The sequence below is a fragment of the Pseudopipra pipra genome, chromosome 20 (assembly GCF_036250125.1).
Source record: "Pseudopipra pipra isolate bDixPip1 chromosome 20, bDixPip1.hap1, whole genome shotgun sequence".
NCBI lineage: Eukaryota > Metazoa > Chordata > Aves > Passeriformes > Pipridae > Pseudopipra > Pseudopipra pipra.
The window spans coordinates 5,255,943-5,280,994 of NC_087568.1; the positions used below are offsets into that span (position 1 = coordinate 5,255,943).

Sequence of the window (25,052 nt, forward strand, 5' to 3'; positions counted from 1 at the left end):
AACCTGAACCTTGCCTGACACAGCTTAAAGGGTTCTAAGTTTCAAGGGTGTGGATTCCCTTCTTCTCTAGGGCACTTGCCTCCTTTACAAATGATCAAAACAGGAACATTTGATTCAAAACCAGCCCCACCTGGCTTGGGAGGAGGGCGGTAAGAGGTGGGGAAGTGGCACCTGAGGGTGGGTGGGGTTGGAATCACCACCTCTGTAGTTTGGTGAGTACCTTCAGTAGTGAGTTCAGTTTTGGGCTCCTCACTATGAAAAGGACATTGACATGCTGGAGTATGTCCAGCAAAGAGCAACAAGGCTCATGAAAGGTCTAGAATGGCTGAGAGAGCTGGATTTTCTTTAGTCTCGAGGAGAAGGGGCCATGCTCCGGGGGTACCTCATTGCTCTCTACAACTGAGAGGAGGTTGTAGTGAGGTGGGGGCCAGTGTCTTCTACCTGCAGTGAGAGGACCAGAGGAAATGGCCTTAGGCTGAGACAGGGGAGATTGAGATCAGATATTAGAAAAGAGTTTTTTCACTGTTGGGGTGGTCAAGCATTAGAATTGGTCGCCCAGGAAGGTGGTGGAGTCACCATCCCTGGAGGTGTTGGGTGTGGTGCTGGGCGATGTGATTTCGGGGTTGCAGTTGGTAATGCTGGGTGGACAGTTGGACTCGATGACCTTAAAGGTCTCTTTCCATCTTGCTGAGTCTATGATTCGATGACTGTGCGAGCAGGGCTGCCCTGTGGGCAGGGAGTGCCAGCTCCTCGGTGACACAAGAGGAGACTGAGGGGACACCTCATTGCAGTTACAGCTTCCTGGTGAAGGGAAGAGAAAGGGCAGGCGCTGATCTCCGCTCTGTGGCGACCAGTGACAGGACCCGAGGGAACGGCCTCAAGTGTCAGGGGAGGTTTAGGCTGGATATTAGAAAGCGGTTCTTCCCCCAGAGGGTGGTCGGGAGCTGGAACAGGCTCACAGCACCAAGGCTGACAGAGCTCAGGGAGCATTTGGACGGCGCTCTGGGGCACAGGGCGCGACTCTCAGAGGCGGTGCTGTGGGGGGCTGAGGGCCGGGCTGGCCGCTCCTGGCGGGTCCCTCCAGCTCTGGGACTCACCGAGTGGATTCCGCCGCCCGAGGCGGGGCCGCGCGTGCGCAGCGCCCGAGCTGTCACTCGCCCCCCCCCGCCCGCCCCGCGCGGCGCCGCTCGGGCCATTTTGCGGCGCGATGAGGCGGGAGCGGCGGTGAGAGCAGCGCCCGTCCCGCCCCGCACGGCCCCTCCGAACGGCGAGGAAGCGCAGCCAGGGCACGGCGAGACCCCTCCCCCGGCGGAGCCATGAGCTGGGGCACGGAGCTGTGGGTGAGTGAGTGAGGGAGTGCGGGGGGAGCGCGGCTGCGCTGCCGCCCCCGGCTCATAACGGTCCGTGCGGGGCCGGTGCGGGGGTCGGGTCCGTGCCCGGCGCTGCGCCCGCCCGGCGCTGCCCCCCTCGGTCTGCCCCGCTCCGCGAAGTTTTAACGCGCGGTCACCGCAGGGGAAAAATCCCAGCGGGGATTCGGGACTCTTATTTATTTATTTATTTATTTTTGCTGGAGAAATTAAATAATAATAATAATTTAGAAGAAGAAAGCTCCACAGCACAAAAAAAAAAAAAAAAAGCGGCGGCGGGTGCGGAGCGGAGGGAGGCTCGCCCCGGGGTGGGTTTTGTGTGTGGCTGCTGCGGGAGGCTCCGAGGTGGATCTGTAACAGGGGGTCCGGTTTCAGGAGAGGGAGCTGCAGGGAAGACAAGCCAGATGATAAAAATTTCCTGCCCCTGCTCTTAGGGGGCTTCTCTGCCGCGGACGGAGGTTTTTACGAGAAGACTTTTTTTGTGTTGAGTGTAAATAAGCAGGTTCTAAAGGTGCGGAGGGTTTCGGTGTATAAAGCTCCTTGATGTTTTTGAAGAGAACCTGGAAAGTAGAAATGCATTTGGTTTGCCGGCGGAGCGTTAATGGAAAATATCAAACTGTTAAAAGGAGCGAGAAGTGGGTAATAGCGATTCGAAATGGTCCCTCGCTAATCGGAGGAAAGAAGGGAGGGCAGATAAAAGAAGTGTGGGAAGGCAGAAGAGCTGTTACACATATTCAATCACAAAGAGGACATGGTGCAGCCATGTTTGATGGTGGAGCATGGAGCGAACCTGCTGGTTCTGGGAGGGCTGGTACCCGGGCACGGCAGCCTGGGCACCGGGCTGTCCCCTTAAGGGTGGGACGAGAAACATCTTGGGACAAATCTGTGCTCGGGAGGAGGGGGAAGAGGAAAACGGAAACGGTGTTTTGAATGGAGAAGTCAAGAACGAGTGGCAGAGGGTCATCTGGATTGCAAAGCACTGCAGGATTCGCTCCTGTAGTCATCTGTTTGTGGCTGGTAACCGGTGCGAGTTGGGATGAAACCATATCTGAGCTTTTAAACAGGCTCTGTGTAGAAATGGTTATTTTAGACGTGCTAATTGCTGTCCTTTCTGGATGCATTCCTAGCCCGTTCTGGAAGGCAGTTCAGCATCCCGTTTTGCTGTGACATTGGAGTCGTGTTGTAGCCAAATCTGGTTAGAACTAGACAGTAAATTAGGGAGCAAATGCTGACTGGGAGAGGTTGTTGTGGTATGTTTTTATATGCCATAGAAAGAAAGGTGATACATACTGCTGAAAGAGTGTAGTGATGCTATATTGATTCATCACTGTATAAACAGCTCTGCTGCGTGGAAGTGTTTCTGGGGAAATCTGCAGTTGCCTCCTTTTTCTACATCTTGGATGCTTTGGGAGGGGATAAAATAGTTTGAGTGTGATTAGAGTAAGAGGCAAAATAACAATTTTGACATCAGAAAATGAATTCTGAATTCTCAAAAGGAACTTAATTTTTTTTCCCCATTCTTCAGAGTTTCCAAGTGATACTGATTTGTTTGTGCACAAGAACAGTAGTAGAGTAGTGTTTATAAATAGTTGTTTTTGTTTATGCAGTATTTGCAGGTGTGTTCACACTGTCATGTATTTGTCTTATGCAGCAGTTACAAACTGTTTTTGTAACATCTTTTCCTCTGAAAATTTTGTTTGTGAAATTGGCTTATTCAGCATCAAAGTATCGTGCCTCGTGTCTTCAGTGTAGCACTTTGAGAAGTGTAGCAGGTTACTGAGGAAAAGGGCTGGAACAACGGATTAAATTAATCTAGATACAAATTTGGCAGGAGTTGGTCCCTTTTAAATTGGGCAGAGCTTTGAAAACACTGACGGTTTCCAGCGCTCTGGGTATTTAGGCCAAAACAGTGATTTCTCACTCTGCATTCTCCATTTCACGGGCAAAGGAAACCACACAAACAACCTGTATTTAATATATGCCACCTTCTTCTGTTGATCATGGCATGTTGTTTTTAAACAAAATTAAATTTCCATTTACCTCAGAACTTAGTCTTTGTTTTAAGTAGCCATGGAATGGGTTTTTAGGAGCAGGTGTTGTAAGCAGCAAATTCCTCTTCTACATGTGACTGGTATATGGATTGAAGGACTGGAAGTTGAGGCAATAACAAGTGTTTTCAACTGTCGTTTAGAAATTTGCTAGAAAGATCAGCGGTGTTTGCTCAGGCTTGACTTGCACCTCTATCTCTGATCTACCAGGCTGCTTGTGTGTTCGTGATTCACCTCTTTAAATGTAGCAAAGGAGAAGTAAAATCGAGCTTGCTTTTTAGAGCATGTAGAATGCTAATGTGCATGGAGTTATGTAGAATTTCTGTTCGTTCCTGCAGGGGGAAAAAAGCTGGTTGCAGAAAGCCTCATACTTCAGAAGCAATAAAATCCCTTTGGCAATGTGGAAGTTATTCCCAAAACAGGCTTTTAGCCTGTGATGTCAATGTATCTCTCTGCCTCTGGGTTGCAAATCCTATTGCAAAGTTCTTCTTGATGTTTCCCTCCATTCTGGACTTTGAGTTACATCTCAAGATTGTCCCTGTGAGTGTAAATGGACCCATAACCAGAATTATTAGAGATAATAATGCAGCATTTATATCCTGTATGAGGTGGAATGCTTGGGATAATGAGATCATTTGGGGCCTCCCTGCAATCCAGTGTTACAGAACAGAACCTGAAGGTCTCCTGTAACCCTGTGTGAGTTCCCTGTGTGCAGGGCTGCTCTGTGCAGTTTGTCCATCCACCCAAGCCCTGCAGAATTCTTTCTACCTGTTACTTCAGACATTCAGGACCTGAGGAGGAAACGATGGGTGAAGGACAGAATAGCTCTGAACTGTTTTATTTTTCACCCTAGTTGAAGAGGAGTGCATTAAGGGCTAACAAATAGGAGAGTATAGTACATACTTGTTTCATGTCTGATTCTTGAAATTGGCAATGTTTTCTAAATACTAATTTAAATAATAATGATTTTTAATGTAAATGGTAAGTAAAAATTATATGTAACAGTATGCAGACCTGACTTGTACCTTCAGTAGCTACACTTTGGGGTCAATTGGCTGTAAAAGCACATTTGCATCTCCTTCACCCTTTTTTCTCTCTTGGCTAGTGGGAAAGAACATGGAGCATGGCACACACAGCCATTGTGAAGGGTGCTTTAGCCAGTAAAATCATAGTGTGCCACACTTCCCACCAGTGCCGTTTGGTGTGGTATGAAGCCCTTGAAACAAGTGGAATTACATTGCAAACTAAGCTGAAAGTAACCTTGGCACTTGGGTGCTTGTCTTCTGAGTGGAAAAGGCTGTGGCTTCATAGCTGGAATATTGAAGGGAATGAACCTCGTTGATGATGAGTTTTGGTACAGGATATAGTTTGGGGGAGCTCTGTGTAAATCTGTGGTTAAATGGTCCGGGAAAAACTCTGCCTTTTCTGGATCCTGTCACAGCATGGCAAGTGCAAGTGGTCAAGGGGTTAAATGTGGAAAGTTTTACCATTTTGTTATGAATGTTTCAGTATGAATGTTTCAGAGGTGCACATGCTGTGGGTTTGTTGTTGGGGTTTTTTTCCACATTCAGTGTAGAGTTTAAAAAAAGCTTGGGGAGGAAGGTGATTTAATCAAAATTTTCTTTGACCTTTGTGAAAGCTGGGTGGCTGCTAACAGCTGCCACTGTCCTTTCAGCCTGGGAGAAGGTGGATATTCAGTATTTGCAAAGGATTTAATTTGCTGCCCTCATGCAAAGGGGCTCTGTGGGCCAACTCCTCACGGAACTGATACCTTGGGGACCACACCTTTTGCTTGTAGAGTTCCAGTATGCTTTAGTATGCAAAAACATGGATTGTGGATATGGTTGGTTTTGCCTTTTAAAGTTCATTCCACGTAGGTGCAACTCTGAGAACCTGAAGGCCCCACTTACTCTCTGGAACTGCTCAATTGTTTCCTCTCTCAGGACTCGAGTCCCTATTTCATCAGCAGAATTTGTGTTTAAACAGCTGTAACACTGCATTTCTGCAATTTGCTTGAATGCAGCATTGTTCTTCAATGGGATTTGCAATGTATGGCTGTTGCATATAGTGGTGACTCGCATTTGGAAACAGTCTGGAGCACCTGGGTGGCTTTGACCTTGGTGACATTAGGTAGTAGTGCTGTCTGGGCACAGCAGTCAAATGTCATCTTAAACGAAGGCCTTGTTTTTCCTCAGCTTGTCCTTTCTAAGAGGATCTGTGGAGCTGGATCTGAGGTTTGATGTATTGATTCTCGAGCCAACATCTAGTTTTATTGTATGCACCACTAGTTGATTGCATACCATAGAAATGGGGGGGGTGTCATCCCACCCATCCCATTCTCACACCTCCCACAGCCCTCGCCCCCCCAGTTCTTCGATTTTGGGTGTTAACTGTCAGTCTCCAACTAAGGAAAAGGAGATGGTGTCTGATGGGAGAAGGACACGAGTCTTTAGTCTTGCATGATAAGTCACAGGTTAACTCTGATGAGCTGAGAGTTTCCATTATAGGCCGAACCCTCACAGGTGGGTGGATGAATTGTTGGCAGCTTAGACAATCTTCTCCTGTGGTGATGGCAAATGCTTTTCTGAAACGTGTGTTTTGTTGTAAATTGGCTGTGAATTGTTGCAACTTATTTGATGTCGTTCTGACAACTCCTAGAGGCGGAGCTGTGTATCCCTGACCTTTTTTTCTTTGTGTTTCACAGAATCTTGGTTTCTGTTTAGTTAAAACTTTTGTGTATTTCAAAGCGTCTGAAATTTCACTCACCAAAAAAAAATAAAGCTCCCAGAGTAAGGCAACCTAAAAGCAAATACAGTGAGAGATTGGAGGAAAACAGGCTAAAAACAGTAATAAATTCATTATATTTATAATTTTGGCTTGGTTATCCTAAAGCTCTCAGTAACAGTTGTACACAGAGTGCTGGAGATGGGCACTTCAAAGCAAAATACACTTTTTATTACTTACATAGTATTGATTTGGTGTTCTGTATAGTTACTTGGACAGTTTTGAGGTAGCAAAACTGTCTGACATTAATATCTCCTTATTTCACAGTGGCTCACTCACTGTTTTAAGTGGTGAGTAAGTATATGCAGATTAGTGAGTGAGGAATAATTTACAGGAGCTGAATCATGACACGGTATCTGCATTGTGCAGCTCACACCTTCGTGTGTTTGCCCAGCACGGGGTGAGATTTCAGGCTGCTGCAGCCTCTTTTTCTGTGCACAGTAAAGTTGTTGCTGCCATATTCCTTTTTGTGAGCTTAAAAAGAGATAATTTTTAAACTTTAGGATGATGTGTGGTGTGGGGGCTCCTCTGCTACTCGCAGGAGCTGGTTGGTTGGAGAATGGGGTTCTGTGTGAGGTCCCTTAGCACCTGCAGGCACCGGGAGTAGAAGGACTCTCTTCTGGTACCTAAAGGAGTTGCTGGGTCTTAAATGTTTGAACGTGTGAGTAATCTCGTTTACAATTCTGCTTTGCTTTAAGAAAGAGGTTTTCTACAATATTGTCTCCAACCTGTTCTTGTATTTCCTACCTATTCATTAAAAAAATGGGGGATTTACGGTCTTTCAGCGTGAGTCAAGGCTGCAGAATACATGTTTTCCCTTCCAGCCACAGGCTCTTCCCAGTCGTATTGTGGCTGCTCGAGATCCCCCGCTTCCTCCAACCATATGGGGAGGCAGTCAAACATGAGACGATGTTTTTCTGGACTCCTTGCAGCTCATTAGTGTTACTCATGTTGTGAAACATTCTTTTACAGCAGAATTTCAAAAGCTGTAAAACATTCTTCTAAAGCAGAATTTCAAAAGCCGAATTCCACATGAAGAGTAGGAGCCACTGCTGCACTGTAACTTAATAACCTGCTTCTCATTATTGCCTTTGATTGCTGGACAGGTAACCTGCTAATGAATTTTTGGGAATTCACTTTCATCCTGTTGGAAATAATGTTGCTGAGATTGGTTATACATTGAATCCAATCCAGCTGTCAAAATCCAATGCTTTGTTGAGTTTCCTTAGTGTTTTTGTAAATATTTTAAAATAACTTCCCCCTTCAATGTAATCATACACTTCAAATGAAACTTTTCTTCCTCCTTCCACCCCTACAAACACTGCTTTTCTATTAATTTTTTTGCTTTTAACCAGTGAGCTGGTGAGTGTTAAAACACTGTTCTCTCTTAGCATGTCGCCGTCTTTGTTATTCTGCTCAATCAATGGCCTTGGCTCTAAAATACAAAACAGTGGAAAAGTACTATATATGCTGTGTGTATGTACAGGATATGATGTTTTTACTTTTTCTAAAGCAGGTGTGGTGGGTTAGTTTGGATCCTTTTGGAATTTAACATGATTGTCTTGTCTCCATGTTGTCCGGCAACAAATTTATTAATGTGATCAATAATTCCTTTTGGTTCAATTTATTAAGAATAGTTTTTTGGCATAATTAAATAAAATGTTTCTTTTTCCATCTAAAATTTGAAAATACTGGAGATGGGGGTTTCTAGATGACTTACAGCAGAGTTGAAGTGCAAGAATGAAATGCTGCTTGCCTGGTGTTCATTGCTGATCACTGAAGCAGATCATGTTGTAAAGCACGTAAAGAGGCAGTTCTGTTGCAATGTTGTCCTTAATTTATTGGAGGAAGAGTCAACCTAATTGGGAAAACACCCAGAAGAACAACAACAATCCCCTAGCTGCCCTCTGAAACCCAGTAAAGCAATAAAACTTAAAATGGAGTCACTTGGGAACTAGTGCCTGGTTTACCAGGATGGTCCCCAATGAGCTCCCAATTCACCCAGATAGTCCTTAATCCTGAGGAAATCCCATAGTGGATTATTCTTGCTGTAGCTGAAATAAAATAGATTTCTTCCATTAAATATGTGTCACTTGGCCATCTCTTGTTGGGTGTTTTTCAGGTGCTTCTATTTGGTACCTAAAGAGTTTTTATAAAGCAATTCCTTCAGTTCTGCCCTTGCAGTGGGGCAGGCACGAGTGCTGCTGGCACCATTCACGTGTCTGAAGGGGAAGGGTAGTTTGTAGTGTTTAGACTTACTCCTCTGGGAACAGCAGGTACAATTTCTCTCATAAATTATTCATTTTATAGTTCAAACATTTTACTTTCATTGCTCTGAGCCTGTGGATGTGCAGATAAAGGAGTACTACCTATGTGACAGGAGAAGGATCATCTTGCAGAGATCCTGAGAATATGGTTTTTCCTAAATGCACTCCTGGAGATTTTGCTCCAATTAACACTAAGAAATTGCTTATTGGGTGCCTTGGACAGTTTTCTCTGTCTCAGCCTCTGAGCTGGGAGCTCTTCTTGTTGGGAAGGTATTTAACACTTTCTGTTCTAGTTATCTATTTTCTGCTGCTTACATTTTTTTCCACATTAGTGTGCTCAGGCTGCAGTTTTCTCCTTTCTGCACCCACCTCTTGCTTTTTGTGTTTCAGATCAGTCAGGATTATTCAGTTGTTACCAGGGCCAGCGTATTGCACATGCTAAACACGATGCCTCTTGGGTTTTGGAAAGCTGCTGTGCTCCCATTCACTGGAGCAAGGGTTTAAAATTTGGCAGACAAAAGCTGTTGAACAGGGTGCTGTTCTTGGGAAAATATTCCCAACTGTAAGTCTTTGGAAAAACACCACTTTGCATGTGCTCAGAGGAGACATTATTGACAGAGTCTTCATGGGCGCTGGCTTCGTTTTGGCCTCGGAGGGGTTTTTGTGGGACAAGGTGATGAGGTCACCCACGGAATAATTGCAGATGGCTCAGTCTGGTCCTTGCAGGAGAGCAGCCAGACATCCCATGCCATGGCTGCCCAAGGCCAGGGTGGAGCTGGGCAGCCTCTCCTGCTCTCAGGCTCCTTTGTTGGCAGAGGAAGAAGCCGGCTGGAGGACAGCCCTGGGAGAGTGGGATCTGTGTTAGGGAAGAATAGTGGAAGAAAGCAGACTGCCAGCTGGGAGGGAGAGGGGATGGAAAGCATGGCTGCACCAGTGCTAAAGGTCCTCCTGACCACCTATGTACTTTCTTAATGGCAGCAAACCGGTTCTTGTGTTGTTGCAGACTGGTTCTTCTCTTGTTACACTCACCTGAGGGTGAGTGAGGTGCTGTGGTCAGAGAGGAGACTGCCTGATTCAGGAGACTGAAGAAGAAAGAGCAGAAGATCACGCTGAGATCTGGTTACAGACAGTTGGATCTGCTTGTCTAGGAACTGCTCCTGTGATTGAAGTGCCAAGAATGATGGAGATAGGGTCATTTGAGGAGAGATATTTGAAGCTGGCAGTTCGGACAGGGGGAGAGTCAGGGTGAACTGAGCAAAGGAAGCAGCAGAAATGAGCTCAGGAGGAGAAAATGAATTTAAACAAAGAAAACAAGGAACCAGTCAGTAACAAGGAAACAGCCTGAATAAAGAGCTTGTAGGGAGAGCAGGGTTGGGCTCTGGGTAGGATGGGTGGGATTGTGACTTGCTGTCAGACAGGCCATGCAATGGGATTAGTGCATTAGGAACGACAAGTCAAGAGTTTGATGGGATCAGGAGAAAGTACAGTGGGTGTACAAGGGGAAGGAAGAAGCATGGAGGAAAGGATGAAGATTAGATAAGAAGCAAAGCAGAAAAGTAATGAATAGACCCAGCAGTCCTCTTTTACCTGCTTGGCTGTGTAGCACTGCTATTTTATGTGGCTTTTTCCATGTACCATTTAAGTAGAGTTGACGTACTGGTTTCAGTGTGTGTACGTTGATTTCTGTGGTTTCGTTTTGCATCTTTACTCACCGTGGAGGAATATTTGACCACATCCCCCAAATGAGAGCTTTATCCAGAAGTGTGTGCACTGCTGTTTTCCATCCACTCGTTCTGTGCAGAAAGCCTTGAGGAATTGTTTAGCAAATAAGCCTAAAATGTGTTTAGATAATATTTTTTCACTCTGCATTATGCTCCTTTATGCAGAGATAAATGCTTTAACACTTTTATCTTGTATTTACAAGAAGAAGAAAAATGATTGGCATGAAGCAGTGAGTGAATGGAAGTGTGTTTTCTCAAACAAAAGTTAAATGGGGAAGGGAAATATTTCTTGTGCTCTTGAGGGATGTTGATCTGTCAAATGTGGGTCTTACAGGAGTAGCATTAATTAATTAGTGTGTAACTAAGGTTTTGCTGTAGTAAAAGAAAAACTGGCAGTGGATGGACTGGGAGAGCTGTGATAGAACCCTAAATAAATATTTTTTCACCCATCTTGTCTGTCTCTCCCAAATATAACAGTCTGAGATCCTTTTGCTTGTGTGTAGTCACTGGAAAAGCCTAAAAATAAAGGGTGAGAGAAAAGGGTTGTATGTGCTGGTCAAGAGCCTTTATTTCCTTACAAGTCTTTGGAGTTGTGAACCATCTGGGTTTCACAGAGGATGCTGTTGGCATGTGTTCATAACTTAACATGCAAAAGCTCAAAAACTGTGTAGCACAGCTTTGCTTTGGTTTTTGGTGTGCAAAAAACCCCTCCTAAGCAAACATTTCTGTCGTGTCTGTTGGTTAGGGGGTTTTTTTGCTGCTTTGCTCAAAGATGCCATCAGCTGACCTGCTCCATCCTCCCAAGGGACAGCCAGCCAAGGCATCCAGCACTCCCAGGTTATTGTTGCATGCTTTACCTGAAACCTAAAAGTGAACCAGCTGGCTCTTTAGGTGGTGAGAATGCATCTCACATGACATGTGTGACTCGGTTCCTATTTAAATCAGTGCCCTGGGGATTTACAGCCTTATTTTTGGAATAGGGGGGCTAGCTACTTTCCAGCTCTATTTAAAGATAAAATAAAGTTTATCTGGCTGTGTGGGTGCATGTGGCTTTCTGAGATGCAGTGGAGTAGCCCAGAAAACTGCCCTGGAAGGGTGGCAGGATGCATCCATGCCTGATAAAGCACAATATGAACTGTGAGCATCTCCCCACCTCCTCTTCCAGATAAATGTGGGCTTCTTTTTCATTTCTGCATTGTGGCTCTTGCTCTGATTCCTGTCTGCGTCATCCTTATACCTGTATTATGTATGAAACTGCTGAAAGCTCTTTTTCCAGAGCTTTTAAATTTTCAGTATGATTGACATGAAGCTATCTCAAAATAGGAAAGCTGTAATTGTTGGAAGACGAAAATTTTTACAAGAAATGTGGTATTGTGAAACACATGCACCTAATTTAGGCATCTTTGGAGACTGGGTCTGCATAGTTGTCACTCTTTGAGAATACTTAGTCTTGAACACAAAGCTTGTGTATCATAATGCCAGCATTTAATGGTTGAGGGAGTGTGTTGAATTGTTCCACTAACAAAAGCCTTTGCTGAGCTAAACAATACAAATATAAATATTTCACTTGGTTATTAGCAGCTGAGTTGAAGTGCTTGATGGTTGGGAACAGCATGACAAAGTAGTGCACTCCATTCACACAAAGGTCAGAAGACATTTTACATGATATTTATGGGTTCCATGCATACAATTCTAGGCATTTGTATTGAATGTTGAATCTGTTGTTGGCTCAGTGTAGTCATCTTCTGTGGTTTTGCTTGTGGGTTAATCCCTGGGAACCAAAAAAAAAAAAATTGAATAGTGACAGAGGAGTCAAAAGCTGGAATCCACACTTGCAGAGTTGAACTAGTAAAAAATGTCTAAATAATGGAATTTCAGAAACCCTTTTACAATTAGAATGTAAGAATTAAGTGCTTTTTTTCTTTATTCGTGATCCATGAGTGTACAGTGGTGGTTGGGAGTTGCTGGTCAGTGGAGCAGTGTTGATTTCCCTCTGGGGGCAAGGCATCCATCCAACCTTCTCAACAGGGGGTGGGATTGATTCCTTAATCGGAACAGCAACAATCCATCCTGAAGCTTCCTCAAGGTATTAGGGCTAAATTAAACAGTCTGGGACAAGTGTGTAAGCCCTAAGGCACTTCAAGAAGCTTTCCTGAACAGGAGAATTTTGAAAATAATCAGAAGATGAACCCAAAAGTAACAGGGAAAAAAAAGCCACAGGCACAAATCACCCTTAAAAAAGGGGCTGTGATACATTTGCTTTGTGTGGTGCAGTGCTTAATGCTCAGATTCTCTTAGGGAAGAAAAGATGCATGAACTATAGCTCTATTCATGGCATTGTATTTAGAATTTGTTTTTCTCTCCTTTGTGTATGTGTTCCATAGATGTTTCAAAAATAGATATGGTCACAAATATTAAATTAGTGGAATTAGGCATCTTAAAGCCAGGAAATGCACAGTTTTTTTAACAACACTCACTACTGAGGAAATATGGGTTCTTATGCATATTGTATTATGTCTTAATTTTGCAAAATGTTAAGATTGTGTTTACTTGTGTGCATTTGCAGAGTCCACAATGCTGCATGAATTTCTTGGGGATAAAAACGTCATGGTTGCATTCAGTTTTTCTGGAATTTTACTTTTCTTTTACTTTCATTACCTTGGAAGAGGAATGAAGCATGATGACTGAGCTTCAGTCTGTACATTAAGTGCTGTGCTCACAGGCAGAAATTAACTATAATGTGTCAGTAGCCTTGTTGGATGTGCTTACTGATTGTTATGGATGTGCAGAAAAAATGAGGTAGACCAGATGATGCCTCTTCATTCTCATTCTTAGTTCTCAGCCACTTTGTCTTGGTCCATCTCACTCTGCAGCCCAAGTCAGGTAAGCAGTAATTTTCTTTTTCCAGAATATTGGAATCCTTTACATGTATATCCAGGAGGCCTGAGGACTTCAGAAAAGCTGGAATGTTTTAGGGTGACTCTTTTCTGAACGTCCCCAATGGAAATTGCCAGGTGGGGTCATCTTAAACCTCTGGCTTCAGAGATGCTCTACCATAACACAAACTTCATTGGTCCTGGTGGCTCATGGTCCACCAGTCTGAGCCATGAATTAGCAGCCAAAACTCTGTTATTTGGGGAGATGGATTTAAACTTCAGGGTTTGTGAAAAACAAACCCTTTATTTTTCCCTTCCTTGGCTGGGAGCAGTTTCGAGTCAACCTTTGGACCAGAGTTGTAGCTTCCAAAAACTATTTTAAGTGGAAGGTATTGTCATTGGAACAGCTGTAGAGCCCTGAATGACCTCGTTGTCCTTGCTGTGGGAGGGGATGTTCTTGTCAATTCGTGAGAAATTCTTTCTTTCTCTCCCTCCCCTCTGTGTACGAAGGTAAACACACATTTGTTTTCCTCTTCCCCTCTCTGAATCAGCCTGGTTCAGAGGCCAAACTTGCTTTCCCTGCTTGGCAGATAAAAACATCTCATAGATTCAAGTCAATATCCTCTTTCATATTTTTTAGATGATTCAACTGCTCACGAAGCAACTGGTCTATCCCTGCATTATAAAATAGTTGGGGAGTCATGGGACCTTCAGGGAACTGAGCCCAGAAGCTCCAGTTGCTGTGTGAAGATCAGTAGCTCAGATCCATCCAAGTCAAAGGTTGGACAGAAGGTTCCTGTTTGTTCTTCAAACAAAAGCATTTCTTGTGTGTTTGAGTGCTCTTTAATCCAAGAGACAGAGCTGCAGCCTCATAATGGATGAAAGCTGGAGTAAGCAAAGCCTAGATATGAGGGAGAGGGGGAAAAGGGAGAAGAGGAAGGCTGGCACATTGTTATTTTTAATAATGGGACTGGTAAAACTTGTGTCAGAAGGAGCAGCTGAGTGCTGAGATTGGAGTCTCCAGGTCCACCATAAGCTTTGGGGGTCCCTGGTGGTGCTGTGGTGGCCTGGCACTGCTGCAGGAGTCACCTGCCAGCTGTGGGGGTTTCCTCTCCCAGGTTTCTGCAGATCCCGTGTGTGTCACAGGTCCTGCAGGGAGGTTTAATCTGGGTGACAGCTCTGCATTGCTTGTCATGCTCCTGTGGATGCTTACAGGAGTGACTTGAGTCATTTTGGGTATGGGAGATGCTCTCATTTCTTGACATTGCTTCCTGGGTAAATGTTTCAGGGCATGACCATTCTGAAGGTTTATTTTCATTGTTCCTTTTGTCTCTAAGGCAGTTTCGTTTACCTAAGAATTGTATTTAAGTCCAGATTTGGAAGATATTTATCCTATATTTTGCATTCCCATTAGAAACAAAATAAAACAAGGACTGTTCTTTTTATCTTCATGTCCCAAGATAAAATGTTAATTACTGTTGTATAAATGAGACACTCTGTTATCTTGGTGTCTGCGTTTCAAAATATTTGATTTAAAGTTTGCAAACAATGTCATTTTCTTCAGCTTAGACAGAAAAGTGCAATGGAATAGAATTACAAAGATGACAAGAAAGTAAATATATGAAAAGCTTTGGGGATTTTATCTGTAGTTAAATTTATTATTTTTGCTTAAATTACAGTCTTTTAATTTTAGAGAAAGGGTAAACTCATGAGATTTGTTTCTACCTTGCTACCACTATCACTTCTAATAGGAAGCCCTTAGGATAAGCTTTGTCTGGCAAAGCACTTGCACTGGTGTAAAATGTTGCTTAAACTATTTATTAATGCATCTTATTTTAACAATTGCTTGTATTTTTTACCATTGTTCAACTAAACCACGTTTTATAAGACTGAACTGTGTTCTTGAGCCCTTTGTGAGTGATTTGAATGATTCCAGTGCAGACAAGAGCAGAAGCTGTGGGCTTTTTGTTTATGCATCCACTGCATCTCTCTGCATTATGATCTTGGGCTTTTTTTTTTTTGAGGTTAATAAGACATTTAGATCACAGTGCTCAGTTCAGTAATGCTGACTCTGCTCCCTGAACATCTGTCACTGTGTTTGCTTCAATGCCCGTGCAAGGCAGGGTGATGTTCAGAACCTTTGGTCTCATGGCAGGCACGTGTTTTTCTGAAGCATTTGTTGCTATATGTCCCGATAAGAAATTCTTCTCCAATACATACAGATGCCTTACACCCTTAGTCTTGAGCTCTGGTAAAGTAAATCTTCTCTTTTCTGATATTCTGCAGCATTTTGTTGGGGTTTTTTTTTAACATCACGTTATTTTCCACTGTCCCCCCTGCTGTGTCCTGCTTCCCGTGAGTAGATTATTTATTCTTAAAAACAGTTTGTTTTTGCCTCTCTTGCATTACTCATGAGATTTACTCACATCACCAAGTCCTTTAGGATTTGCAACGTTTGTTTCCAGAGCTGCTGACTGAAGAGCTGTGTGATAACCTCTTGCAGACTTGAGTCAGGAGGTGTCGTGTTGAACAAGGGACTGTGTCCTGTAGGTCACTTGAAGATACCAAGTGCCATAAAACCAGCAAATAACTTACTCTGAGAGACCCAGAGCACTGGGAGGAGATTAGCTGATAGTGACTTGGTAATTTAATAAAATGGCAGGACTTGGGGGGAAAAAAAAAAGTGTTTTGAGGTGATGAGTTTTCCCAGCTGCATTTGGTCTGATGAACTGTAATATCCAAAGCCAGACATCTCTTCCACAAAAATAAGAACTTGCCCCTTAATATCTTCCACTTTGGAAGATATTGTCTAATAGTATTTCATTCCAGTAAGAAATGAATTGGAAGTGCATCTAGCAAGACTTCTGAGGAATGCCTCTGTGTCATTTACATAATGCCAATCCTTGTAGCACTTGGGCTTTCATTTAATAAGTGCATTGCTTAAGGTATTGCACTGCTCCAGAAGTCACATTTTTTCTTTTTTTTTAATTTAAATTTTTGTTTATTTCATGAAGTTTGAGGTGACTGTCAGCATTTGTTGCTGGAGATCCCACCCTCCTTGTGCTAGGTAGGTACTACACAATCCAGGTACTGATGGCCCATCTTGCAAATTGTGTAATATGAATTAAAGACAAGCAAGATTGGAAGGATGAAGCACAAGTCACACAGGGATGTAAAAATTGCACACAGCTCTCAAACCTCTCCCTTCTCGTGACTCTTCTGGTCTGGGCTAAAACATAGTAATTTCTCTTGTGCCCACATTTGTTATGAAAGTTCTTACATGTGAAATTGTAACTACTTAATAGTTACTGTACTCTGGGACAAACTTAAAAGTAGAATAGAGATCTATTTTATTGTATCTTCTTACATTGCAAATCAATATACTGTGCTGATAGACACCCAAAATAAATTGCACTAGAATTACAGTGTTCCCTGGATGCTATGAAAAGTCTGTGTGTATGACAGGCACATTTCAAAGAATTGGTTTTTTCAGTGTGCTAATTAATTCCCTTCAAATAAATAGTCATGCAAGAAAATGAAATACAACATCAATATTTAATGGTATCTGCTTAAAACTCTCCCGGTCTAGACTTCTGAAGTTGTCTGTGGGTGATATTCACACATCCCTGATAAAGAGAGGATGGAATGTGTGTGTTTTCTTTTCATTTAAGGAGTGAATTACTCCTTAAAATTGGAATTATGAGGTGCCCTACATGGTCTTGCTCAAAAATAATGTAGAAGCAACTTCATCTCTCTGTGGAGGCCGTTGCTGTGTGAATCCTCTGGATGCTCCCAGAAGGGGAGATTGTTTCCTGAGTGGAGCGAGCTGGTCTCCACCTTGCAGGCTCATCCAGTTGAAGCAAGTGTGCTAAAGTAATTTTGAAAGTGGGCTGTAATTTCTCTCTTGCTGCAGGAAACAGTGAGCCCAAGTGACCGACATCTTATTCTGCACATGACACTGTTTCCTGTTCCTCTGCTGAGCAGAGCAGTGACGAGCTGACCTAAATTTATGGTTCTCTTGCGAGATGTCAGTCAGCTCTCTTGAGCTGTTTGCTGCAGTATTTTCATCTGTGAACTGTATTGGTTATTATTGTTGTGTTATCAGCTGCTGATGTTAAAGGGAGAATCGTTCTTCCTTTAGAGAAGTGAATTTGTAATCGATTTCCATGCAGTTTGTGGGCAAGGTTTATTCCACACAGACGTGCAGAGTTGGGGAATCTGTTACTTTCTGGGCAAACACTTGTTAAATTTCTTCCCACAATAGTGATAGAGAAGAGCAGCACTCTGCTTTGCCATCCTCTTTTTATACTTCATGGTTTGTTATTGCTGTGTTAGGAAAACACAAGTAGCAGGCTGTAGTGTAAGCATTCCCTCTGTTTATTTGGTGGTGGTGGTGTGGTAGCCTTCTACTTGATCTTGCAGGAACGTGAGGAGAGGGGAAATCAGGATCACGTATCTTTAGTTTCAGACGCAAAATTCCACCCCATGTGCTCTGTGTGCAGCACACTTGTCTATGCCATAGTCTTAATAAAGCACTGAATTAAGAAATATCCCTCTAAAACACGCTATGTCACCACAGTGACCCAAACTCAACCAGGATCTCTCCGTTATGAAGATTTTAATAACATTTAACCATGGTTTGTGTTAGTCCTTTGACTAAGAACATCACACTGCATGTGGTGTGGTGGTCCTGGTCTTGTTTGTCTTCAAGACACAAGAATTCTTTTTATTGCTGTCCCAGTAATCAGTCCAAAGTCCAGCAAGTGGCTTTGCTCTTGAAAAACTGTAGCACCCTTTCAGGAAATATCTGCAGCGCCTCAGATTTTTTCAGCCTGCCAACACATTCAGAACACAGGACAAGCAGCTTAAGATCTGAATGAGATTGTTCACCAAATGAGTTGGTGCAGCATATTAATTTGCTAGTGCTTCTAAATGCCTGCAGTGTTACAAGAGCCTGCAATGGCACTAAAATACCAGGAGCTTTGTTGGCTCTAAACTCCTTAAAAGAGAGTTTTAAATTCTTGTCTGCTTGCCGTAGCCTTACCAGCTTTATAAAGAATTTGGAGATCTGTGTTTGAAAAAGGTTGTGCGTCCTGGGCTTAGCAAAGTTAGTAAGAGCTTTTTCTGGTGGTATTAGTTGTCTTGGAGTTGAATTGTGCTCTAGGTTTTCCTGTACAGCTCATTATATGAGCCTCCTATTAGTGCTTTCATCTAGATGCCAGTGGATACATTTATTGCGTGTTTTGATATGTGTTTAATCTCAATGGAGGGTCAAGGATTTATATTGAAAAAATATTTGCCTTTGCAGTTAGGTAAACTAACATAAAGTGGTTTTAATGAGGCTGGATGCAGTCAACCTGATTTTATGTGTATTTTCGGTTTCATTTTGAGTTTCTAAGTTAGTATTTAAGTGCCAGAGTAGAACTGATATGAACGAAACCATTTTTCTTTTTTTTTTGTCTTTTGTAGTGAGCCAACACCCTCCTCCCCCAAAACCTGTATTCTGCCTGGCAGTTGTTGGAGAGGGATATAAATTGCTTTTTAAAAGTACAAAAAAGTTAAAAACTTTAGGAGTCAATTTTCAAGGTCTTAAAATAGATGCTTTTATTTCGAGATTGAACCCAAACACTTTAATGAGAGCTGCCTAGATGGGAAATGCAAATGATATTACCTGCTGCAGGTAATAACATCCATCCAAGGTTTATGAACTGATTCACTGTTCAGAACTGGGAATTGAATAAAAGGCTGTTGCAGCTGCATGGAATGAAATTTTAAAAAACCGAAATCAAACATTCAGTGCTGTCCCTTGTTTCACTGATCCTGGATTTAGGTGAATATGGCAGAAGCAAGTGGTCAGACTGGTGTGGTTTTTTAATCTTGGCTCCAATAAGTGCTGGTTTAAATTGTGTAGTGCTTTTCTTCACAACTGTGTCTAAAAACTGGATATAAAGGAGATTCTTTCCTGCTGCAGTTCCCATCAGGATTGTAAAGATGTGTGTTTCTTCATGCGTCGGGAAGGCTTGAAATATATGTCATGGTACCATCATTGTTATAGCATGACTTATAAAATATTCACATGGGGTTTTTTTGGAACTCAAGGACTTGGGATTGCTGTCACAAGAAAACTAGATTAGTTCCTTTGCTCAGCTGGACTCGCCTGTCCAGCTCAGGAGCAGAATATCCTTGCTGAGGGAAGCAGTCCTCACTTAAAGGATCAGAGGAAGCTGCTCTTGCTTAGTATGGTGAAGTGCCATTTATTCCTGATGCTTGTGTTTTTTTTCCAAGTCATATTGGTCAAAAGAGAGTGTAATTGTTGATTTATTTCCATAAAATATTCTGTCTGTTTGACTTCGAGAGGCCAGAGGCTGTGCAGGGAGCCAGGCCAGAAGGTTTGGACAGTCAGCAGCTGCCCTACTTTCTAGAAACTGTAATTTTAGGTTGTCTTGGCTGGCACAGCATGGTCAGCACACTGAACTTGAGCTTTGTCCGTTGGGGCTGGGAGTGTGGCCACACTGAGCATCCTTGTGGGACAGCCAGCAAACCACCGTGTCTCGCTGGGCTGTGGTTCCCCACGTGTCTCTGACTTCTGTGAGCTGCTCCCAGTTTTGGATCTGTTGGAGTACAGGCAGCACTTTGCACAACAGGGTTGCTGTTAGATCTGGGGAGCCTTTGCTGCTGCTGAAACCTCCTTCAAATGTCCTCGGCTCAGGTGCTTGGGCAGCTAAAATTGATGGATGAGAGAGAGAATTGTGTTATAAAACTCTGGTTCTCTGATTTCCACGAGTGTCGTTTGTAGGGTAGGAAATGCTGATTTCTTATGTTTTACAAGGCTTGGTGACGTGTGAGCTCTCTATTCTTGTGGGAATGTTTGGTTAGTGTGATGGAGTTAAATTTGCCTCTTTCTCTTCAGATGAAGTGTCCTGTGAAGAATGTCAAGTATCCTTGAGTGAGCAGCCTGGATGACTCCATGTGCTGCTCTATTGACTCTGCAAACCTGAAAAGTGTGTGGGAGAACTTTCTCTTGTAATCTAGCATGTAATTTAATTGATGTTTGTTTGGTAATTTGCCTCAGATTAAATTATTTATTGTCACTACTGAACAAATGCTTTGTGTGCTTCTGGCGGGTCAGCGCTTTGCACAATATTTTCCCTTCTTTATTCCACCTACTTTGATGCATTCATTTGTTTTTGCTGTGATATTGAGAACTGAGAGAGGCTTCTGTTGGAAGGAAAGGCAGAGCAGAGTGGAGTTTGAGAGGCTTTACACAGTGATTATTTAGTTAAGGGAAATGCAATTACTTTTCCTCAGATTTAAACTTTGATGTAACACGAGTTCACACTCCACTTAATGGGAGTTGTTACCTCAGGAGAAACTTCATAGAAATGGTCTCAAACTGAGCATGTGAGAACATGAGTATATGCTCTCTTCCTCCAAAGGAGAAGAAACTGAAATTATTGGAGAATCCTCATTTGTTGATGGCAATACATGCTTTGGTGCACAGCTGGATGATTCTGATAAGGATGTTAAAGGAGTGTCTTGATTGCCATTTTCACAGTGGTGTGAAAGTTGGGTCTTATTGTAATAAAAAAACCTCTACGTGACAGACCCTAATAGATGGATTTAAGGAATAGAGTCTCTACAGCTTCAGCTCTTTGCTTATTTCCTATTTCTGGCCTAGTTCCAGAATTAATCCATTTTTTGACAGTGTTGCTTGACTCCACAGAGTGGAGTGTATGAGTGGGTAATTCTGAATTATGAAATGCACTTCGAAGAGAGTTTGTTAACAAATGTTGAAGTGACCAACTTTGTGTTGTTTGCAGGCATTTGAAATGTTATGTACCCAGACACTGTTGTTCAACCTATTGGTTTAGATTCCTGAGCCACATATATCTCTGAGAATCCTCTTGTTTTGGAAACTTCACTATTTCTCAAACCAGAGCAAAAGCACCTAATCTAATTTCTGGGTTAAAAATGGAATGCAATGGCAGATAGAAATACTTAAGGCGTAGCAGTAATCTTTAGTTGGTCCTGAGTGTGAAGTGGCCCTTGAAAAATCTAGGACTGTGTTTGTCATGTCATGGTATTTAAGGTATTAAATGCTTTTTGAATCTCATCTGCAAAGAAGTTTTTCAGCTGTTTGTTCCGTTTAATTTGGAAACAAGAGGAGGGAACAGTCAGTTCAGATTTTCAACTTTTCGTTTGAACTTTAGGGAAGGGCTTTGGACACTCTGAAGTGTGGAGAGGGTATTTTTTATCCCTAGTTATTGCCATTACTCCATTGATTCCAGGAGGCAGCCTCAAGCAAAGCAGAATTAATAATTTTTACAACATTTTTCTTTTCCAAGTGTCTGCATAAACACCCCACAAGGACACTATGCCTGCCCTGGGGTTTGGTCAGTTCTGGGAGCTTCACAGCCAGAGGAGGAGGAGAAAAGGATATCAGGAGTAAAGGCTGTTCTGTTTAATAAATAAATACATCTTTGCCTCAGCATCTGTATAGAAAAGAGCTTTGCATACCTACCCAGTTCTACACCCAACAGATGATTTATTTAGTGGAGATTAGAAGATGAGAAGTTTTTCTGTTGAGAATACCAGGCATACCTGGCAAGATTTCTACTGTTTTGGTTTTTTTTTTAAATGTAACCCATTTGGGCTAACTTTGACAGAAAGATCAAGGACTCTTACTCTGCAAAGTTTAACAATGTCACTGATTTTTTTTTTGAAGTGGTTATATAAATATAACCAAATTAATCCCCCCCCAAACCGAACAGCACCCCCCCAAAAAAACCAACCAACCAAACAACCAAAACCAACAACACCTTACCCAAATATTACTTCTCCAAAGAATTCAACAGAATTCAATTGAAATGCAGGATTTTCTAAACTCCAGCTGTGTGCTCAGAGCTGTATCATATTCACAAAGGATTGATATTAATGACAAAATCATGTGCTTTGAAGATACATAGAACAACTTGGATATTCTGCATGGTGAAGCCACTGTGGCATTGGTTTGCAAAGAAGTTGGGCAAAAAGCTAATTTCTCCAATATACGTTCCCACAGACTGCTACAGTTTGAAGTATTGTTCTTGTGGATAAGTTTCTGCTTTTGTAATTCAGTATGGTTTTGGATAAGAGGGCAGAATTGCCTTTTTTTGTGTGTGTTCTTTTCAAGGCATCAGCAGACTTGTTTGTTTTTCTATTGTAGTTATCCATGCAATAAGCAGGAACATCTATGGCTCGTTTTTAATAATTAGTTCACAGCTGCCCAAAGGGGAAACTGTGGGCAAGAGCTCTTGTTGATCTTTGTTTTAACAGCTGGTATCATTAAGGGAGAGCTTCACAGACTGAGGGGAAAAAAAAGAGGATGAAAATCAGTCAAGAGTTAATCCAAGTTGTAGCCAGACACCAAAAGATTTACTGGGAATTAGTTCTAAAATTGCATTTGTTCAGATAATTTCGGAAGGAACGAATGGGTGTGTATTAAATCGGGGAAGTGGGATGGGGCTGGGGAACAGTGAAAAATTGCAACATTTGTCAACTGAAAAACCTTCCTGGAACAACAGCAGCGTATATTTAGCATTGTTACCATGCTGCAACTCCTGGGGGAGGCAGCTGGGGTCTGGAGCTCTGCTGAGGCTCATGATTTATACCCTCCCAGCAAGCAGAGCCCAACACACCAGGATCTGCTCATTCTCAAAGCCCTTGTTTATAACACACGGAGCAGAGAATCCCTGTGGGTCCTTTCAGTCTGCAGCTCTGGAAACTGTCAGCAAAAACCAAACCCTTGTGCCATTCCTGTTCCCCCAGGATGAGCAGAAGGATGAGGTTAGCATTGCTTTGTTTTGTTCCCTTTTTTTTTTCCTTCAAATGAGTTTCCTTGGTATAATTAATGCTAATGGTAGACGTGCATCATCTCTCTGGCCCCAGTAGATTTTAGTAGTTATGAGCCTTTGCTTAGCTAATGAGTCTGGATTTTAAGGCCCAGATTCTGCTGTTAATCCCCATACCTAGCAGGAATAAGTTCACTTAAATAAGTTGCACTGCACTGGTATCACCAAAAGAAACAGCATGTGCATGTTTGTCTTCAGTTTAAATAACTGAACAAGTACATAAAAAGGTTGAAATGCACTCAGTCCTTCCATAAAAATGCTCTGGCCTTACATTTGGCATTAGTTGGGATTTCTCTCTTATTATCTTGTTCTTTAAGAGCTTTCTTATATCCTGGGTTGTAATTTGCACATTATAATGTATTTTGAAACAAAACCGTGTCTTGTTCTGGGGTTTCTTGCATGTATTTTATAAGCAGAATTGTATGTTTGAAAAAGAAATGTTCCTTTCTGAATGGGCTGCTCATGACAGATGGTTCTCATTGTGGCAAAGTCATGCAGTGCCTCAAACCTCAAAATGTATAAACTTATTTGAAGGAAATGAATCGTTGCTGTGGCCTGGCCATCCATGAAAAGTGTCTTTGGACATTGCAAACAGTGGGGTTTGAGCCTTGCCTTTTCCTTATTCAGAGAAAACTATAAAATGCATTTTCAAGAGCCCGAGATTGTGATGCCTCTAAGGAGAACATTTCCTCTTTCAGGAGATTTAACATGATTTCTAGGTGGGTTTCCCACTGATAACAGCAGGTGATGCCTCAGTATGGCCTTTTCAGGTGATTGTTTGAATAAAACCAAAATAGCACCTATATAATGCTCCACACTAGATGGACTTCTGTCCATGCTGTCCAGAGCATGTAACCTACATAATTTCTCATCAAAAATTCCCTTGTTCCAAGAAAACCAGGCTTCCCATTAGCTTTTTGCCTGCAAGAGGACCATCTTATTGTCTCTATCCAGTATTCTTTGGCTCAGTTGCTGTTTCTCTTAATTACCTGTTGTTCATCAGCTCTGTCCTGCTGCAGTTGAGCTCTCACATCCTCCTGCCTTCCCACTTGGCAGAATTAATGGCTCCTCTCTTGTTGCCTTACCTCTTTCAGCATCTTTTTAAGCTGCTGCAGTACCAGTAACCACATCCTCTCTCGTGTGGAACATCCCCTCTCTCACCTTCCTTCCTGGCTGCTGTGGTAACACCGTTACTCGCTCTCTTGCCATTGAGGGACCACAAGTTCTGCTTTACCACATCCTCTGCAGGATACAACAGGCATAGGGGGAGGAGAAGGCTTGGTTTGACTCCAGGATGGCAGAGGTGGAGGGTTTGGGGCTCCAATTGGTTTGGGCTCTGGTGAGGAGGGCTCTCCTGTAATGATAAGAGCAGCCCTTGGAGCCAAGGCCCGGCGGTTTCTTGCAGGATCACCTGCTCCTGGAGCTCGTGGCCTCAGTAACTCAGAGGCTTCTGGCTGCTGCAGAAAGGAGCAGTTTCAGTTCATGGTTTAAGCTGTCAGCAGAGAGAAGGAGACATTTAGTGTGTGTGTGAACGCCTTGGCAGCTGGTGACAGCAGTTGTACTCACAGGGCAGTGCCCTCCTGTGAACCACGTGCCCAGTTTTGCAAGGCTTCCATAATAGGTGTTAAAGTGGGTCACCACTGCCAGCATGTGGCTGTGCTCCCAGTGGCCTCTCCAGCAGGCAGAGGTGTCCAAGTGCTGACCTGTTGCTCGGTGCTGCTGCCCAGGGAGCTGCTCTCCCTCCCATCCCTGCTTTGGGAGCTCGGTGTTGGGTTTGTGCTGTTTGCTGTCGTGAGCTCTGTAACTACCACTGTGTTTTAAGGTCTGGTGTTGTGCATCTCCTGTACAACTAGGCCATAACCTACAGCAGTACGAAGACAAGCTCAGCCTTTCATGAGTGGGGGATGTATCTAGGCAGCTCTGCTGCAGGTGGGTCTTTTTTTTAGATGTTACAATGGAATTGGTTCCCCGTCAACTCAGGAGATCTGGTTGTGCTCCCAGGACTGGGCAGGAATATTCATGTTGCTCTCCAGGTTCTGGCCTCTGCACCAAGTGCTCTGGCTTTTCTCAGAAGTGCTTCTTGTTTAAGCCAGGTTTCC

At 43.0% G+C, this 25,052-nt stretch overlaps 1 protein-coding gene across 30 annotated transcripts in view; it reads left to right on the top strand.

Annotated features, from left to right (window-relative positions):
- The first annotated feature begins 1,163 nt into the window (after positions 1 to 1,163).
- Positions 1,164 to 25,052, top strand: part of FNBP1 (formin binding protein 1) — a 98,163-nt gene continuing 74,274 nt past the window's right edge. For 11 of the 30 annotated variants that reach the window (XM_064676909.1, XM_064676919.1, XM_064676913.1 and 8 more), the window contains exon 1: positions 1,165 to 1,340. In XM_064676909.1, coding sequence (XP_064532979.1) covers positions 1,317 to 1,340 — 24 coding nt within the window. In that variant the 5' untranslated portion in view covers positions 1,165 to 1,316. Of the gene's footprint in view, positions 1,341 to 25,052 lie in introns of all 30 variants that reach the window. The other 19 variants (XM_064676924.1, XM_064676925.1, XM_064676926.1 and 16 more) reach the window with 4 other exon arrangements.